The sequence below is a fragment of the Vanessa atalanta genome, chromosome 16, assembly GCF_905147765.1.
Source record: "Vanessa atalanta chromosome 16, ilVanAtal1.2, whole genome shotgun sequence".
In the NCBI taxonomy this organism is placed as follows: Eukaryota; Metazoa; Arthropoda; class Insecta; order Lepidoptera; family Nymphalidae; genus Vanessa; species Vanessa atalanta.
In genome coordinates this window covers 8,027,147-8,047,353 of record NC_061886.1, presented here as the reverse complement: position 1 = coordinate 8,047,353, position 20,207 = coordinate 8,027,147, and the positions used below count along the sequence as shown (strand labels likewise).

The following is a 20,207-nucleotide window of genomic DNA, read 5'->3' as shown; positions in this document are numbered from 1 at the left end:
ACGCACGTATCGATTCTTCTGACTACTGTATTAGTGGGAGATGGTATTAAGCAGTAGACCGGTAGAATGAACATTTATGGGCTATCTCACGTACGTCATTCTCTTTTAGTTTAAACGAAAATAACTCATTTAAACTTTTTTTCAATATATATTTTTTTATTTTATTATCTAGCAATTATATGAATCTTTTATTGATATATCATTAATTTTGTTTCTTTTTTTTGTGGTAATTTTATATTATTTAAAATTAAATGTTATCTGTATACAAAACGTAACTCAGAAATTATCCATCATTTTGACTTTACGTATAATGAAACAAATCATGTATTATTAATGTGTAATGCTATATAAGTATCAGTGGTTTAATATTCTTGTAATTACTTTATTTGGTCGAATTTTAAAACGATATGATATGCTATAAAAATCACATATTTCGATTTCGAATTGAAATATTACGGTTTAAATATAGCAATAATTTATTTCGTATATTGGTAGGAAATAGATTATTATAAATGCGTGTTATTGCCAAGAAACTGAACTAGCTACTGGGCTAACCTTGAATTATAGATAATAACTTTTTAAATTATAGTAGACTTTGTCGAATCACTTTGCCGTATGAACTATTGTAATTGATCAAATGTATACAATAATTTAAAAATAGGTCTTTAAAATTATTGAATCGATTTTTGCATAATTTTATATGCATTTAAAAAAAAGAATTAACGTTTGTAATTTGTTTGTTATACGTATTACAATTATATTTATTATAATAAGTAATAATATTATTACAAAGATAATAAATATATACAATAACTACGATTGTATATACGGTTACATACTTACTTTTGGTGTTATTTTTGTATTCTATCATACATAGTTGATAGTATAAAATGAACGGTACCTATTAAAATAGATGTCAAAATAAAAATAATTTCTTTTACTAATACAAATTGCCTAATCAAAAAACACCAGTTGACATGAACCGGAGAGGCTAATAATGTGCGTAATGGCCGTCATTAGGTGCGCGCGCGCAGATTGCCGCGTGCTGATGAAAGCTGCTGCTGGGATTGCCTTGTAAACGCCCCAGAGAATATAAACGAGACTTAAAAATGAATAGACACGACAAGAAAAATTAAGAGTATAAAGTAATATTTGACTTGAATATTTTATCTATTAAAACAATAATTTCTTCGTATTATGTGCTTATATTCTATTTATCTAATGGTTTAGTTTTCAGGAGACAAATTAAAGTTCTTTACGAAAATCTAAAATTCAATTTCAAGAGCTAAGACAGGTACATGGATAACATAACAAAGACCACTTATTCACGTCTGAGCTAAAAACAAAAATCTTAGTAACAGCAAATCGAGAAAATAGAAAATAGCATAGCTGGGCTTTTAAGAAAGTTTGGAGATTATTCCACCACGCTGTTTCGAAGCGCGTTTGTTAGATAAATATATGGAAAAATTTACCTCAAGATGTTTCCTTCACAAACATGTACGAGATGAATTAAAAAAGGAATTTCGTTTGAACTCACTACCTTATTTTATAGTAGGTAATACCTGAAATTTCTATGATTATTTGTATCTAAATTATTTGTAAGAACATAAAGAATGAACATACGACCTTTTAAAATCTAATCCATTAAATTTTCAAATGACATGCTTTGCAATTAAACATTAGACAATAAGGAATAAAGACAAAACTTATAAAATTGTTCAATAAACGTGAAACATTGTAACTATTCATTTGTATAAGCCACTCTTACGTGAAAACGATACACTGTATCAAGTTTCGTTATTGAGATTGTAGTTCGATACAGCCTGTCGTATATTATCATACTAATATTATAAACAGCTAAGTTTTGTTGCTTTGTTCTTCCTGATGCTCACTAAAAATAATAATCCGATTTATGTGGAATTTAGTAGGACGGACACGCGACAGGGGTTATTTATAAAGTTCGTTTGAAATTTGAATAGAAAATTGTCGGTTAAGAAGTATTCAATCGACCAAAAGGTCGAGAAAATAGTCGAAAGGTCGTATATTAAATCAGTCAAATACGAAATAATAATCTCATGGAGTAGGAATGAGAAGTTTTTTTTATTATATCCGCAATAAGTATTAAATATAACGTAATTTATCAAACGCGAATATAAATCAACTTTGAGTTAATTTTTCGTTGTCAGTTCTAGAAGATTCTAGTTTCTCCACGGCTCGTCGCTCGGTAAATAAGGCGGCAGTCAGTTAGGGTTGTGATTGTGAATGCAATAAGCGCTGATGTTAATACATTTAGCGGCTCGGGACACTTGCATAGTTATTTAGAACATAATTACGTTGAAATTAGTTTTAGTACAACGATAAGTTTTACCAAGAAAATATTGTAGTTGCGTTTATCCGTAAGAAGTTAAAACACATGTCATAATTGTTACGGAACGACTTTGACAGCGATTTTATCTTGAACTTATTTAATCAATTTCAATATTTTGAGTTCGTTATAAAATTAATAACTTAGTATACATTTTATGTTATTTTTTCTGAATCTGAATGCTCGGAATTATATATTGCAATTAGGATTACATAGTTAGTCTACTAGTAAGAGTTTTTTATCAGGTCTCCTCGGTAGTATCTACTATTGGCCATGCTCGTGGCGTGTCGATTTAAAATTGCTTTCCTATATTAATAAAGTATATTTTATTTGTCTTTATTTGGGTACTTGATACATTTCATATGTCTTATTAATTTAAGCACATAAATTATTGAAATTAAAGAACCTGCAACGTATAATTAATATTGAAACGAATAATTGATATGTTTCAAAGTCCTGCGGAGCTTGAGTGCGATTTGTGCCTACGCGAATGTATTTATTTTTAATTTAAATATTCTCGATATCCTACCTTCAGTTGGCAAGTTAGCATTTGTTTTGTACTCTCGTTCCTCGTGTGATAGTGACCGCAGCGACCTCGCAGATGATTTGTATTCCATCTCGCGGAGAGCCATGGATGATCCGGAGATGAAGGGTCGTTGGAAACCGATCGTCCGGATTTGATGAGTCGATGCATTCGTACCTAGAATAACTGACATATTTAATGAAAAAGGAAATTGTAACTGCTAATCAAAATACTTATTTTATAGAATTATGTACCTACATAGTAATTTGGTATTAATTAGGTAGATGTATTGCTATAACTTTTATTCTTAATAAATAGAGATGTATAGCTATCATAATATTTATAATATGTATAGTATAAATATCATAATATTTATAGTATAAAGAATATTCATAAGATAACTTCGTATAAATTTCTAATTTCTTTAAATTTCGGCAAAAATTTTGGCCTCACAACGAAAGTCGACTTCCGAACCAAAAAAAAAGTTAAAATTACATTTCCTGGGTTCGAAATAAATAGCCATGTGTCAGTCACCTTATTAGGAACAAAAGTTGTTTTTTTCTAAACCAAAAAATGACAGGTTGCACGCCGAAATCCCTAGCGCCGCTATTTGAAAGGCACCGACGCAATTATATCGATCCCCGTAGATTAAAAAAATGTGCACATAATTAGTTTATGAGTTTACACAATGTAACGAAATATGCCGCAATTATACTGTGAAATCGATTCAAACAAATGTGGGGTTAATTATTACAACACAAAAAGTTAGCGATTTTCTTGGGTGCCCATAATATTAATTCTTAGTCGATATTTTTGTAACCGTTTTAATTTTCTGAATTTGGCAAACCAGTGGAATACAAATAAGTACGATAAATCATAAGTATTTATTATTTGAGGATGAAAATAAAGACATTTTAAAATCATCCGATAATTAATCATTGATAGAAAATAAATTATCACTTAAAGTCTTTAAATGTATAAAACAATTAGTATCATTATTTATTTTATTTGAGTATAATTTAGCATAGCTACATCGACTGTCGATAATAAGCTAGACGAAAGGACATCACAATTAAAGAGGGTCAGTCCGAAGCCGCTTACATCGGGGCATCTACAAATTAAGTCTATTAACGCAAACTTTTAAGTCCCTTGTGCGAGATCTTCCTTTCTTGTCCAGCGGAGTTTGAGGCTTACACGCTAAGTACCTCTTTTGTCCTCAACTCTTTGTTTCGGATATCAGTTCTGTAAGCAGGATTTTCCTTTCCCAGTTTAATCACGCGCGATGTTTAGTATTTAAAGCAAGCGAGGGTGACTTTGACTACCATAGTTGTTTCGGGCAGAAAAATATTAATTTAAAAAAAAGTGACATTTAACTTATTCGATTGAAATTGGTAAATACAATAATTTGTTGTAAATAGTAAATAGATTAAAACAAATGTAAATAATCTTATTAAGAAATAAGACTATAAAGATTTTTTTTTAAAACATATAAAGACGTGAAATCTCAAGTACATTACATACACACTCAGAAAAACCTAGAAGAGTTTGGAATCGGCCTGAGTTTTTACACATTGTTAGCTTTTAGTTCACATTACGTACTATATACACGAAAATATTAATCTTTTTTTTATAATTGATTGTATTTCAAAAACTAAAGCAATAAATGATCTAATCTTTAAGAACATAAATTATTATTCATGGGATATAATCGGTAACGGAGCCTTGTGATTAACTCAGCTGTGTTTTGTATACACATTATGTAATACCACTGTTAACGTTTAAATAAACGAAGTACAGTGAAAGCTTGTCTTCTTTATTTAAAATAGATAAGCAGACCTGAACATGGGACTACTTACCATCAGTGGTCACCAGCGCACAAAGACTACCACTGAAAGAAATATTAATTTCTCCTATATCGTTAATGCGCCACTTTGAGAAGTAAGATGTTATGACCCTTGTGCTTGTTTGTTTTATACTTGTTCAATCAACGTAGCATAAAAATACTAATTATTGCTGCTGCTGACGGTTGAATATTGGATAGTAGGGGTATGCGTTACGCATTTTCTCCTCATAATGGTACAGGTAACATCGGCGCCGAGACCGCTTAGCACGCCCTAGTACATCGGAATATCCACTAAAAAACCACTAGTACCTTTTTCGTCTCTTCGGTTGGCGTCACGGAATCGCTTGCTAACGTGACGAATGCAAAAAGCTCTAACACTTTGAATCTTCTATTTATCATCATCACATCCCGTAAAAAAAAAGAGATTTCTAGTTCAGGAAATAATCAAGAAACTCAATAACGATACCCAGTTCACATCAACAAAATGACGCACATATTCTACCGATAAATAATAGTTATAACGTTAAATAAACATATTATTTTTAGAGACAAAAAATGATAAATCCCAAACACTTTACGATCATATAAGTCAAGGCCGGTAATGTGCGGACGGCAATTTGACTTGTCAGTACAAGTATATAACCTAAAATGAATGAATGATTAGTGAAGGTTTTGGTATTTCCAATACATAGTTCCGCAATGAAGTACTTGGTTTTTTCTTCGTCCTCGAGATTTTCTCATATTTCCCCAGGTCATTAAGGAGACTATGTGTTAGTTTTATAGTTACTAAACGGAATTGGAGCCCGGTCTCTGCATTTTTTTTGTGTTAATCATTGAAAATGTAACATTCCTACGGCAATTTAACGATTATGAAGAATTCGTAGATAATTATTTAATAATTCATGTACGGCAAAATCTTAATCATTTATCATGACTAATGGGTTAACACTAATTTTATTCAGATTCAAAGTAATATAAAGACACATTTTTACGAGTTCAACATAAACTGGCAACGACTTAAGTAAGCGACTGCTATTGACGATTGTCAGTTATTATTACCGACTCCGTTGGTACAAAGGATAGTAACGTATCCATTTATATTATATTAATTTAATTTGTATAAAATTCTCCCTTTGTTTGTTGATCTATAACTGCTAAAAATTTTGTCTCAACGTCTGCGTGTATTGGCTGTGAACACGTTTCGATTATTAGCGATCTTTGGTGTTCCAGTTAGGATAAAATAACAGCTGAAAGTTAGTTTTGAGATATCGTTCTTTTTTAATTTTAAAAATGTATACAAGTGAGAACACTATTCTATATAAATTACATACTTTGTATGACGTCACTTGAAATCGAATATGGCCAATGATAGCAGCCATATTGCCTTGCTAGTTTTTGTGTCTTTAAAGAAATTGTTCAATTTTTTTTGTTGAGTGTACAGATTACCGACATTACCATTATTTAATTAATTCTATTAAAGGTCAAATATCTCATATCGATTACTGTGCCTTTAGCAAATATTACTTATTCAATAACCTGTGTATTATTATCGGATATGTAAGATGTTATTGAAGTTTGTCTCGACCATTCGTTTTTCGTGAGTACAAAGGTGATCCGGAGCAGTTGCGTTGCGTGCGTGCAACTTATTACTGGTATAATTTCACTATTGTTTGCCGCCGGCTCTGCTACTCCATATGGCGTAACGTGCTTTTTTTTCGCCCGACAGCCAATTTCGATAGTTCGAGCCTTTTAAACAAGTCCTTAGTTTCGCGTGACTGCGTGGATTGCGATAGCGGAAGGCATGTATTATAATTTTCATTAACATCTTATTATTATTTTATTTCATAACACTAAATTGGAAATAAGTTATAAGGTATATTATGTTCTATACGAGTTACATATACATATTTAAGTACTTATAAATTATTAGAGATTCGTATTTGAGATTACTTTGGGTAATGTATTTGGGAAGTTTATAGGAAATGTAACATAAAAACTCCTCCTTTTAAATAAATCGTAAGTAGCTTTTTTCGTTAATAGTATAATACATAATAAATTATTAATAAAGTCGTAATAATGAAATCTAAATCGCAATCGCTACGAAATAAAAAAAATAAACGATGTCAATACTATTATTAATTCCTGAGTGTCCTTCGCCGAATGACCCAACGATATATCACCATACCAGGTCCCGTGGGAAGAAAACTGTTATCAACTCGTAGATAGCAACGCCGCAACCACTGTATCGCGTATGAAAATTATGTACGATAATAATAGAACTGTCCATAAAATATTTTAATTGTTTACGTCTCTCGTGCGGTTTTTGTAACAGGGCATCGAATAATAACAAATTTTGCTCCGGGCAATGACATGTTCATCGATTTATGTTTAATTTAGTTTTATGTTAAATACGAACGATGATCGTTTAATAATTTATGCGATTAAATGATTAGTTAATTAATATTTACGCCACTTATTATTAAAATACAATTGAGTAAAACAGGGTACATTACATACGTACGTATGTAATAGTAGGGAAACTATGTTTTTTTTTATTGATTTTAGACAAACATAGCGACTTTTTGATGATATAATTGAAGAAATATTAGATCATAGTGAATAGTAATATTCATGCGATTCTAGCGATTACTCAAGGCCTCGCTTCAACGCTTGGATACGTTTAACAAACTTTTAGATCCAATAACTTTCTAAAACATCCGAAACTTCAACGAAACTGTCTTATAATTTACTTAAACTATAAGAATTATACTTATAGATATATAATTATACATACATTATACTGTAAGGCATATCATAGTGCAATGACTTGTTTAAAAGGCGTAATAGTTATGTAGAAGGTTAGAGAAAATATTATTAAATAACAACAGTTTGAATAGTGAAATGTAAAAAAAATGTCGTAGTTAAGTCAAATGTTTTTTTTTTCCTTTGACTAGTTCTAATTAAAAGGCTAATTATTAAAATACATCTACAAGATATATATTATATAATTACATACAAGTTTACATTTAATTCAACACTTTAACTTGACGATTCAAAAGTGCTTTTTGAGTCTACTCGAATAAAGAATATTTTGATTTTGGTTGATAATAATAGACATAGTTTAGTACATTTCGTTTCTTTGTAAACATAGTTTGAAACTCACTTGTTTTAGATCGGGGCTCCCTCGGGCCGTCAACTGTCACTTTGATTGCTTTTTGGTATGTCGCTACTTGAGGTGGCGTCGTTGATACTGTTATTGTTAAAGAAAAACTTTTTCCTGTAACAAAGAAAAAAATAACACTTATTAAAATTTATACACGCCCCAATATGTGAACTTACATTCTCTACATTATAAATAATCAATTGTAAAAACAAGTACTGACAACCTCAACGTTAAATATAATATGGAAATTGGCGGAAAACTGATATTATAATTAAAATGACAGTAAATTTTTTAACTAAATAATAATAAACTGACAATTAAGAGACTTCAACTAATGTAAAATAAGAACTTTACTATTAAAATTTACATTTAATGGGACTTTGTTTCGAATATGTAGAAAAATACCCTCACAGATAAAAAAATGTGTATTTACATAAATATATCATTCCTCAAATTATATTTATTAAATGAGATAAGTACTATTAAAATAAAATAGAACGTAAAAAAATCGGTAAATAAAATTAATAAATAAATTAATATATAATAAATTTTGAGGTTTTTGGTATTCGAATTTTATTTACCGAGATATTAGCGAGACATTGAAATTATCTAATTTAAATGTACATTAAATTAACAATGTCACTATTTAGGCAAGCCAGTAACAAATTCAAAATAGGTTGATGTATGTTAAATATTGTTGAATGACACCCTCACGTGTGTTGCACATCCCGAACTATTGCAAAATGGCTAGGGTTGTCATCGATTTGAATAAAAATTGATTTTAGATATAATGTCTAAAAAATACACAAAAAAAATAATACACTCGAAATGTTATTATATTGCTTATACTGCTAATCATAATAAAAATCAAAATAACATCAAAAATAGGAAACAGTATTGTTATACTAGTATATTTACTTAATAAAATTTTTAATAAAATTAAAATCAAAAGAGCATTTAGTTCCTCACTCTGTTTAGCACATACAACTATATTGGTTTATTATTTGGTATATAAATAGGAGGGCAAAATAATATACGGTTTTTTTTCTGATTGTAAGTGGTCATCGTTGCCCATTTGCATCATAAGTAAAGTTGCGGTTGGGTCACTGGCCTCAAGAGAAACGTGTACTTACTCCATTTTTATGAGCATATTCTATAGCAACATATAAACGCGGGACTAGGCATTTTTTTACGGAAAGTTTGTTTCAATATTTAGTCAAGAAATAAGTTTCGAATTTGAAACAACAATTTGCACACAAATTAGACGAAAGCTAAACATCCACGTTATGTATATGGTATAGTGTAATTTTACAGGTAAGGGCTTGATGGTAGACATTTTAACAATAGGTGATTGTAAATATATAACATATATCTTATGTAGATATACATAAAGATGATATTTACTTCGTCCAGTCGAGTGGTGGGTTATCTATATATCTTGGAAGCGTCAACCCTATGATCAGCCGATGGAAAATAGCGAGCTTTTTGGGCGCCCGATTTGCGGTCGCCAGTAATGAATGCACCGATAAATACGGAATAAAATTACAGTTAAAATGAGTGGATTAACATGTCTAATGCAGATAATTCGCGTGTAGCGCACTCGATTTAGTATAAATGATTGATCGGCCGTAGCCACTCCTGCTATTTATGTATTCCTTTTCAGATTAGAAACGCGTTTAATAAGGAATATCAATATGAATTTTGTTAATTTCTATTATTTTTTTTTGTTATTTTTTTTTTAAATTATCGAATCATATTTTACATCATATAATCATAATTGCAAGTAAGCGAGTTAAAAACTTAATATAACTGTTTGACGTTTCATACTTGATTTATTTAAACATTCGATTTGTTCTTTGTTTGTACATGAAGCTGTGTTTAAAATGAGTTTTTATGTACTTGAGTTTTGCGAATAATGAATCGGAGATAAAATACCACGATATTAATAATACTGTATTTCTCTGTCATGGAAAGTTACATTCAGGATGTGCTATTGCAGAAATCTCTATTAATTAACAAAATTTCTCATCTTAACGCGTATAAAACCATCAAATTTTTACATATTTCTTAAAGGTAATCTTGAAGATTTTTTATTCACATGGATAAGACACAAAAGGTGTTCATAGTACATTGTAGATCTTATTTCATGTAAGACTGCTTTATTTTATTACTACAGTAATACTACATCTTAAGGATCTTAAGATCTGAATCTCACGAGAAGTTTTAAAACTTAGTAATACTATAAATAAATTGCATAAAATCAGATAACAATAATGATTAATACGCTTTATTTCGCACAAAGAACAAACAGTTTAAGTGAAAATAAAATAAAACTCAAACACTATCTTTTCCAGATGACTTTCGGGTATAGAAAACAGTCTATAGATACTAGTTGGTCTAAAGATGTAGACGTTTTATGTGAATTTATAAGTTGCTTTGCCATAATGTTACGAGAAGACATTGCCAGAGAGAGATATAATGGTCAGCTCAGCGTTAGCTTCATACGTGAGTTACGTCAATTTACTCCAGAAAATTATTAATTCTGAATCTCTTATTGTCAGAGTGAAATTAACACAATATAAATCTATCTCTATAATAAAACGTTGTAAGTACCGCTTAAATATATTCAAAATTATCTTCAATATTATAGTTGAATATAAATTACTTTGATATATTATTTGGTATCGTATTTTTTAAAATAGTATTTTTAAAACAAAATATCATCATCATACCTACAGACAAACAATAGATAGCTGATAACTACATCGATTTGTTAAATTTCATTGCGGTTTCCACCGATAACGATACATGTGCAAACCATTTCCTGATATACGACGCGAGTTAAGACTTGTAATTATAATAATGCTATTCGTGACATATATTTCAATCTATTTATTTATAATTACGTATAGAATTGATTATTAAAATTTTACAATATATGCAATCCGATGAAATCTACATATATTTGATTCTTGATGTCTTTTACTTCTGTATCGTCTTCGTCATGCCTTACTGTTGTTTCGAAATATCTATTCTATCGAGTACACAATAAATATGTCTAATTAATAGAAGATCCAGTATTTACAACATTTGCAAATTATTGGGTTATGTTGAAACCGTTCAAGCTCAGCTCAAAAAGAACAGAATCAGAATATAACACTACAGATTCAAAAAAGTCATTCAACATTATTTTCTGTGTAATAGTAACCAAGATTTTGATACAATTGCCTTTCTGAACAGCGAAGATGATTTTTAATTATATAAGCGTTAAGCTTTTGAATGACCAAATTTTTTTTTTTAAGTCGTAACTTCTGCAAAGAAGTGACTTATTATTATATTATTGTGTATGCTCGATTCTGGAATGGTTTACGTAACAAGTTATTAATAATGGAAGATTAAACTCAATCTCGTGACCTGGATAAAGCTCCGAGTTTGACATTTTATATTTTCCGCTTGCGTGAGATCTCAATATCGATGTCGCTTTCTCGTAACAAAGCAACATTAGAGTCGAAGGCGACGGCACATTTCAATACGAAAACAAATCACCATAAAACATTGGACGCTAAACTCCAAAGGCGTGTCGTGAACGATGTGAAATATTGCATTTAAAATCGCTATTAAACTTAATGCATTTCGCGTGATCACTCATCAACAGTTTAGGACCTAACACAATACGCGCGAAGCTATAAAATATAACATTGTATTTGAACGGTCGTCTCCTGGAGGTGTTGAGAGAGCTGCGTGAAATATTCAATTATTGTGCGCGGGCGCAGGTGGGCCGTAGAGTGAGGGTAGGGAGGGAATGGCAGCCATCTTGATTTACGATCGAGCGTAAATCCTAAATGACATTTGTGAGAGAAGATGAGTCGCTTACCAATGCTTATGTAGTCGAGTATGACACGATTCCAGAAAAAGATCATCTTCAAATTGTATAATACCTTACGTACATACGTACTAGCGCAATATCTAAATATAAAATATGAACGATAAAGAATATGAAAATCTTGTATGGCAATAACATAAAACATTGCTGACAAATACAACAAATAGTCTAGGAAAGGTTCATTAATCCCGCCCGTTCGTCATCAAATTGACTATGAGTGCACGAATAAAAAGAAAAGATAAAGTTGTATGATGATGACCGCTATACAAAATGATTTGGTCACACTCTGGTCACGACGTTTACGTGCCGACCGCTCGTTCCTAATTATGTGTTCAGGTTGATGACGAGATTGAGGAACGATTTTTTTGACAGAATTTGCGCAATCGTTTTTGATTTGCTTTCAAATGTCTCGATGATTATTTAATATGACGTTCGATCTAAGTTATGTCGGTAGAGATTACATGTCGACCTCAATAAAAAAATAATAATAATTAAACATAGAGAGCTTTTAATAAAACTTTTTAATGTCCATTGTACAAGAGTAGACATTAAAAAGTAATAAATTTAAAATTAACTTTTGTCGGTCGAACCTAAGATTTTTATGAAAATTATAATATAAAAATGAATTAAAAAAAAATATATATTTATTTAATTATTATGATAAATATTCAGAAAAAGAACTATAAAGGGAATGTGATGAATTACAGCTTCGAAACTGACGAATTTAAAAGACCGTTCACATATCGATATTTTTTTTGTTCTAGATCGATATTAACAACAACAATATCGATATCCAAAATTAGTGCACACCAGTGCCCGCCTGTCTGATCGCATCACGTCGCATTAGTGCTGTTGTGATGTTATGTCACAACCATGCCACTTCACTACTGGTGTCGACTTACGTTCCTACCCAACCAGATAAAGTTTACAAAAAATGCATCTTATGATGCACTAAAATCAACAAAAAAGTACTTTGATATCCAAATCAATAAGATTTTTTTCAATAGAGCGCATATTCTGACTTTCCTTTCCTGAAACTGAGAATATGATTAGTGAGAGACATTCATGGAAAATAGGAATAAAACCTAAACCAAAAAAAATCCTCGTTGGAAGAGTTTTGTATTTGCTGGATATGTTTAGTACCAGATGGTACAAGACAAGACAAGTCAAATAGCTAATCCTTATTATTGTTGTGTTCTGGTTTGAAGTATTAATAACCCAGAGTAATTACAAAGACAAGGAACAAAAAATCTCAGTTCCTGATTTTGGCAACGCATTGACGATGAAAAGATGGCAACAAATGGGACTTTATTCCATTTTGAGGCGATAATGAAAGATTTCTTGTATTTTATTTACTTGACATACTTTTTAATGATTGAACTAATACTCGTTCGTGAGAAAGTTTTTGGAGAATATCGTAATGAAAAACATTTATTTAAAGGTCAAATACAACTCACTGTGTCTCACATTTCCAAAAGTTTGAAGCCTAATTAAAATTTAATATATCTTTTTTATTTCTATAGCGCGTCACTAAAGTTATACTAAAAATTTTTCTTTAAAATGGTTTTTATTAGTATTTTTGAGTTTTCCTTTATTAATATCGTAAATCAATATCCTATACTTTAAAAGATTGTTATTAAAACAAAACAAATGAGCCCGTTTTTGACTTTCCGTAGCACGACGATAAATTCATCGACGATACTAAAGTAGCAATATAGAGGTGGGAATAATGAGCCAACTATATTAATAATTATGCAAATCAAATTAATTGCGTAATCGTTTCATTAAAACAAATTTATATAGTCGTTAGTAACAGGATGAAATGTATTTCTAACTGATTTCAAAAGTATTTCAAAATATAAACACAGAAGTTGGCTAACGAATATATTTCTCTTTGTTTAAAAAAAAATGAGATTATCTATGAAACAAATAATATCTGCGTCGGCACAATTTGTGAAAAGGAAAATGTTCGTTCCAGACATAGAAAGCTAGCGAATTATTAAAACAACTAAAGTTTCAAATATCACGTTATATTAATAATTGTAAGCGACATGTCTGAAATACGATATATATGAAGTCTTATGTATCCAAGTGTGCAAGGACAGACATGAAATATAACCTTATGTATAGTACTGACCAGTCAGAAACGTTAAGAAAATCTCTGAGATTTTACAACTTACAAGCCCATGTGGGTAATGGCTGCGATGCGCGCGCGCAATACAATGGAACAGTAAAGCGCGAACGTCGTTTACTGCCTGCGGTTTGGAAATTAAAATTCGAGGTCCTGATCTGTGATGGAGAAAGTTCTGGGATGTGTCAGAGGTACGCAATATTGAATATCTCTCTTTATGTATCAAATTAAAGTCAATTTTATCGAGGCATCGCTTTGGTATACAAAGCGATGCCAGAAATGTCAAAAATACGAGCTTGCATTTTCAAAATTTAATATATAACGCTTAGTTCAGTTCCTCACCGCAAAACAGTTATTTTGTTTATCGCATTTAGACTCTAATGATAAACTTTAAACGCAACATCGTTTAACCGTGTATTTAGCTTTAAACTTTTTCTTCTGAATAAATATTATTAAAAGTATTCAATGCAATGTAACACACATTTCCAAATTTAGTGTGGAAACGTTATTACGGACAAGCTTAACTAATACAGTAGAGGATAATAATTGGTTAATCTAGCGATGGCCGCCGTTAGGGTTGCCAGAAATGTGTCACGTGTCACTTTACAACAGATTATAAGATTATTCTAATGAAGAATTCAAACATACAAATCAATATAATTCAATTGTTTATATTTTTAATTTTATGTACTTTTAACAGTGACATTGATTATGTTTTGTTTTTGTTCAGTAAGGAAAAAAATTATAAAATCAATTAAAAATAATTAACACTTTTATCGACAATTTTGACGTTGTCTACTATAAGCTATACAAAATTTTGGAACGACGTAGCAATTTAGCAATTGTTGTTTTAGATCTATAAACACTTATAAGAAATATGGTGTTTATTATCTGTTTATTATAACAAGATTATGAAATAGAAATGTTTGTCTGCCCTGGCTTTGCTGTCAACCTTTGGTCAGCGGCTAGAACGCCATGATTTGCTACTACTGCCTAATAACAGGCTTATGGATTTTATTGTCCGGTTCTACTTGTACAATTCCAATGTCCATCGGATGGAACTTCGATATTCATTGACAAATTGACTTATACACCAACTAATATTATAAATGCATAAGTGAGTTTGTTGGTTTGTTACACTTTCACGTCTTAATTACTCAACTGATCACAATGAAATTTTACATATAATTTTTTAGGGTTACAGAAAAGTAGTGTAGTGTGCTCCGCCTTATCCCTTCCTAACACTTGGGCAAAGCCGCTGGCGGAAACTTGTTACTTATTTATAATTGTACCTTGTATTTTTTTATTATATAGGTAGGCGGACGAGCAAATAAAATACCTGATGTTAAGTGGTCCCCACCACCCATAGACAATGGCGCTATAAGAAATATTAACCATTTCTTACATTGCCAACGCGGCACCAACCTAGGGAACTAAGATTTTATGTCCCTTGTGCCTGTAGTTACACTGGCTCACACACCCGTCAAATTGGAACACAACAATACGGGGGTACTGCTATTTAGCGATAGAATATATAATAATAAAAATTTATATAATATTTTTTTTTATTATTGTATTTGTTTTAGGTAATAATACTGCGATTAGGTAAATAAGTAAATATATTACTTATAAAAAATGTGGTCCTTAGTCACTAATTGTATTAACAAATTTCATAAATGTAAATGAAAATAAAAATAAAATCATTAATATATACCTCTCCCACTCCTCCCGACAAATCGAAGATCATTAAACTTGGCAACCCTGTTCTTCATCACAGCTGTGTTGTTTCTCAGTTCCGCGGAGCAGTTCTCGTCGTTTCCCGCCCGCACCGTGACCTGTGTGCCGTCTAGCACGTCACCCAGGGCCACTACCTTGAAGCCACCTGGCAACGTCTTGTTCGACCGCCAGTGCTGCGGCAGCATGGAACACATGTAGTCTGGACTGCCGGTCCGTACTGAGAACAATATTAAGCTATTATTAATATTGATATCTCAAATGAATATATATGTTTTAGTCTTTCAGATATACAGCTAAAGATAGACGGCATTGGAAATATGAGAAACACTTATATATTAAATCTGATAGGTGAAGTATACAGGAAAATGATAATCAATTTAAACAAGGTATCATTCACACGATGCATATAAGCTTGGCACGCTAAATATTTCGTAAAAGTAAGAAAAAATAGAGGTTAATTAAATGTAATTATTGTTTCACAGCATGCGTCTGAAAATATTACAGTCCTATGATATTTCCTCAGGTAACATTAGTTAACAAATACTTTAGTTATCGGTTTACTGTAATATCTACAAACAATATATTTATTTGATTTATTTATAATAACATCTAGCCTGTCTGTGTTGACATTGAAAGCTAATTGAACCTAAATATTTTTTCCATGACCATGTGCACAAAAGAATTCCCAGCTGATCGTTGTTTGGTTTTCCATTTCTGCTTTTCTGCTTCATACGAATATATCTACAATAGGCTATTTGACAATGCGACAAATAAAGTTACAATTATTGTAATCAGTATATATTATGAGTTTAAAAATGATTTTTTGTTATCATAAGTTGAAAATAATAATTAATTTTATAAAAAATCCATAAATAAAAATGTGTTATTGTAAACCTTGTCACGTGACATAAAAGGCTCCTGATTGGTCGGGTTTATGATGACGTCACTTGCTTGTTAACCTCGTTTGCCTACTGTATGTGGATTATATGTGCCTCTGTAACTCTGCCTGTCTTTTGGCTTTTCAATGCCATACCGCTGAACCGAATTTGATGAAATTACGTATGAAGCAATATGAACTCCAAGGAATGTTATAGGCAATTTTTTGTGCATCTGACGACCAATCTTTGAAACGCGAACGAAACCGCGTGCGAAAACTAGTCTAAATTATACACAATACAAATATTATTTTCATACAAATTCTGAGTCAAGATGGCCTATTGGTTAGAACGCGTACATCTTAACCGATGATTGTGGGTTCAAACCCAAGCATTGATTTGTGTTTACAATTCGTCTCGTTCTCGGCGGTGAAGGAAATTATCGTGAGTGTCTAATATCAAAGAAATTCTGGCACATGTGAATCCACCAGCTGGAACAGCGTGGTGGAATATGCTCCTAACCTTTTTTTCAAAGGGAGAGGAGGTCTTAGCTCAGCAGTGGGAATTTTACAGGTTTGTTACTATTATATAAACATATCCTGGAACCGATCCGAGATCTGGACTTTGGAAAATAGAAGAGTTTAATAACCATGGTTGCGGTGGCTGGGTTTTGTTCAGTCAAATGGAGAAATTAGATCAAAGAGGGTCGGAAGCTTCACGAAGTAGTTTTTTTAAACGACGAAACATTCCGGTAGTGCTACAATCCAGATTTACAGAGAAACTCAATGAATATGCTCCAGCATTAGGTAATATAGGAAAATGCAGTATTTGATTCAGTATAACTTTAAGGTGGTCCTATTTAGAATGTATTGGTTTTTATTAATTTGTGTTTATTAAAAGCGTAGGTATAATGTAATACATTCAGCATTTTTTTTTTGGAAATAATATTGGTATTGATATCTCACAAAATATACTGTTTAAATAGTTTGTAACGTCGTTCGTTGACGTGACTGTACTGAGACTGTTATTAATTATATATGATATATGTACATTTGGTTTAAATCGTCATTAGGAGGAAAGAGAATGAAGATTTAATACGTACCCATTAATTGATAAATATAATTTATTGTACTTCTAGTGAACTTATTAAAGGTTCCTGGTAAAAACGTTTTACGATCAATATTTGGATGTTTGTTATTTATCCAAGCAAGTATGCATACAATATAGTATGGTTTACTAGACAGCATGGTAATAAATAAAGGGATCTGTCACTGTTCTGTAATAACATTGACAATGGGATGTCTGTCTTATAATCTGGTGGAAGAAAGGCGAAGTGACTAAATGAACAAGTCAATCTTAATCGAAGTTTCGATCAAACTATGTTGTCTTGGGTCTGGCTGTATGTGGTACCATCGTTACTTCTGATTTTCCATAACACAAGTGCTTTAGCTACTTATATTGGGATCAGAGTAATGTATGTGATGTTGTCCAATATTAATTTATTTATAAACTCCAAAACCAGTTCAAATTCGTAAACGGAATTTTCATACCTTATTTATATTTAAAATTATCTCGTGTTAGATACTGTAGGAACACATCGTAATGAAGCAGATAAACATCAGAGCAATGTGGTAGAATAAGGTCCAACCAGTCTATAGGAGAGGTGCCCTTAGTCCAACTGTGGGACATTTACAATTACTTTACCCTAGTAAAATGATTTTGTAACAAATCTTCTTATTTGATTTTTTATTAAGTGCCTCTTCAGTCCTGAAAGTTGGCTGTATTTTAAAAGCCTCTCTATCTATTGTCAGGTAAAACAGTTGTTCTACTGAGATGATTCCGATAATTTTTGGATATTCCGTAACCACATTTTTTTCCCACGCCCAGCGAGCTTCCAACACTCCCTCAACTTCCCTTAAACTTTGTGAAAACCATCATAATCACTTATAGGAACTTATATAAACTATAAATGATAGTCTGCTCTTATTGCTTACTCATAGCATTTTAAAAAATAGTAATTAGTTGATTCATATCTTTATACGTTTAACGAAAAGAGTCACGTATGGGGAATAAACCGAATAATCTAAATTGTTATGGAGTATCTATACACATGGAATATATTTAATTGGAAATACCATAAAAATGAGATTAAACGAGGAAAATCATGTGTATTTAATTTATATAGCTCATTGCACCTCGTATCGTCAGGTCACATTCGTAATAAATTGACAGCTATGGAACGCTAAGGATAAACATAATAGATTTGTTGTCTCCGCGACTTTGCCTGTGTACCAATACATATGAAGATGTCGTGTTCAATACTATATAGAAGGATTCGATTGATATCTATCCAAAAAGTTTACACATTTAATGAAATAATGGAGTCACCATTTAGTGATGTCTGTAATATGATAGAGGTCGTGTATCATTTAATTGTAAAATATACTAAGATTAAAGCATAAAGATAATCACTGATAGCAACTTATAATGTAAATTGTATAAATGTGGGTACTGCCCTGGGTATTTTTTGTTTTCCAACACCAGAAGCTGCGGTAGCCGTATATGATTTGGAAGTTACTTTTCTTCAATGATTCTCTTTATCTATGGTTCTCGGTGAGCTGTGATGGGAGTTAATACGCCCAAATCGACAAATGTTTCGGACAAATTTAAGTATAATCTTAATATTTTTTACACCTTTGTACTAATTATATATGTATTATAAATTACATGAAAATATTTTAAGTATTTATCCCGTCACGTGTGCGGTATACGTTCTTTGTCTTTATTATAATTTTTACCACTACTTTGTTGGTTTAGTGGTTTATACGAATCATGAAATCCAGAATTCACGCAAGCAATCAAAAGCTATTAGTTTTTCCCACAAAATAATTATTTAATAGCAATCCGTATAGGCAGTTGCCTCAAAAAATACGTAAAACTGTAGGTAATGCGACTTATACCCATCCAATCCTTTCGGCTTGCTGTGTGGCCAAAATTTAGTTTATTGAGGCCATTTAATCAACACAAAAAATCAATACTTAAAAAAACCTTATTCTTAAATGGTCTTCCTGATGCCCGAATGCGCAATTAAAAAATTACATAACAACTGAAGCCGTTTTGGTATGCGGTTTAACACTACGTACCATCGAATTTCTTAAAAACCAAAGTAGCGGTATCGGGCATGAAAAAACATTAATAGTTTAACTGTGGTTTCTCTATTTACGGAAGCCCAGGCTATGTACAAATTATAGGCCGCAAGCGTTACTGCGGTTGACGCTTGATAAAGGGCTATAGTTGCTTCTTCACTACTGAATCTTCAATTTTGTAGGGAAAGCGGCAAATTGATCTACGTTGATTTGATTACTATCTGTGTACTAAAATAAGCGCTCAGAATATATAATTGTATTTTAACATAATTTGCGCCTTCACGATATAAATACTTCTACTTCTTCGGAGAGAATACACATTTTCCAAGATTAAGGTTTTGTGACGAATGAAGAAACGACTATTTTTTTATCTCTTAGATCTCACCTATTTGTGATGATAATATTTAGAAGTCCTATATATGTCCAAGAAGTTCATACAAATGTATTGTATGTATATTCACCAAACTGGCGTGGCGCACTATAATGGCATATATTCCCCTTCTCGTTTTCTGGAAAGAAAGTCTAAAGTTTTTCTGGACAG

At 31.4% G+C, this 20,207-nt stretch overlaps 1 protein-coding gene across 2 annotated transcripts in view; it reads right to left on the bottom strand.

The window, feature by feature from the left end:
• LOC125069754 (protein lozenge-like) overlaps positions 1 to 20,207 on the bottom strand; it is a 44,657-nt gene that overhangs the window by 17,872 nt on the left and 6,578 nt on the right. Inside the window, exons 2-4 of one of the 2 annotated variants that reach the window (XM_047679321.1) lie at positions 15,623 to 15,862; positions 7,895 to 8,008; positions 2,895 to 3,074 (exon numbers count right to left, since the gene is read on the bottom strand). In XM_047679321.1, coding sequence (XP_047535277.1) covers positions 2,895 to 3,074; positions 7,895 to 8,008; positions 15,623 to 15,862 — 534 coding nt within the window. The remainder of the gene's footprint in view (positions 1 to 2,894; positions 3,075 to 7,894; positions 8,009 to 15,622; positions 15,863 to 20,207) is intronic. The other variant, XM_047679322.1, reaches the window with a different exon arrangement.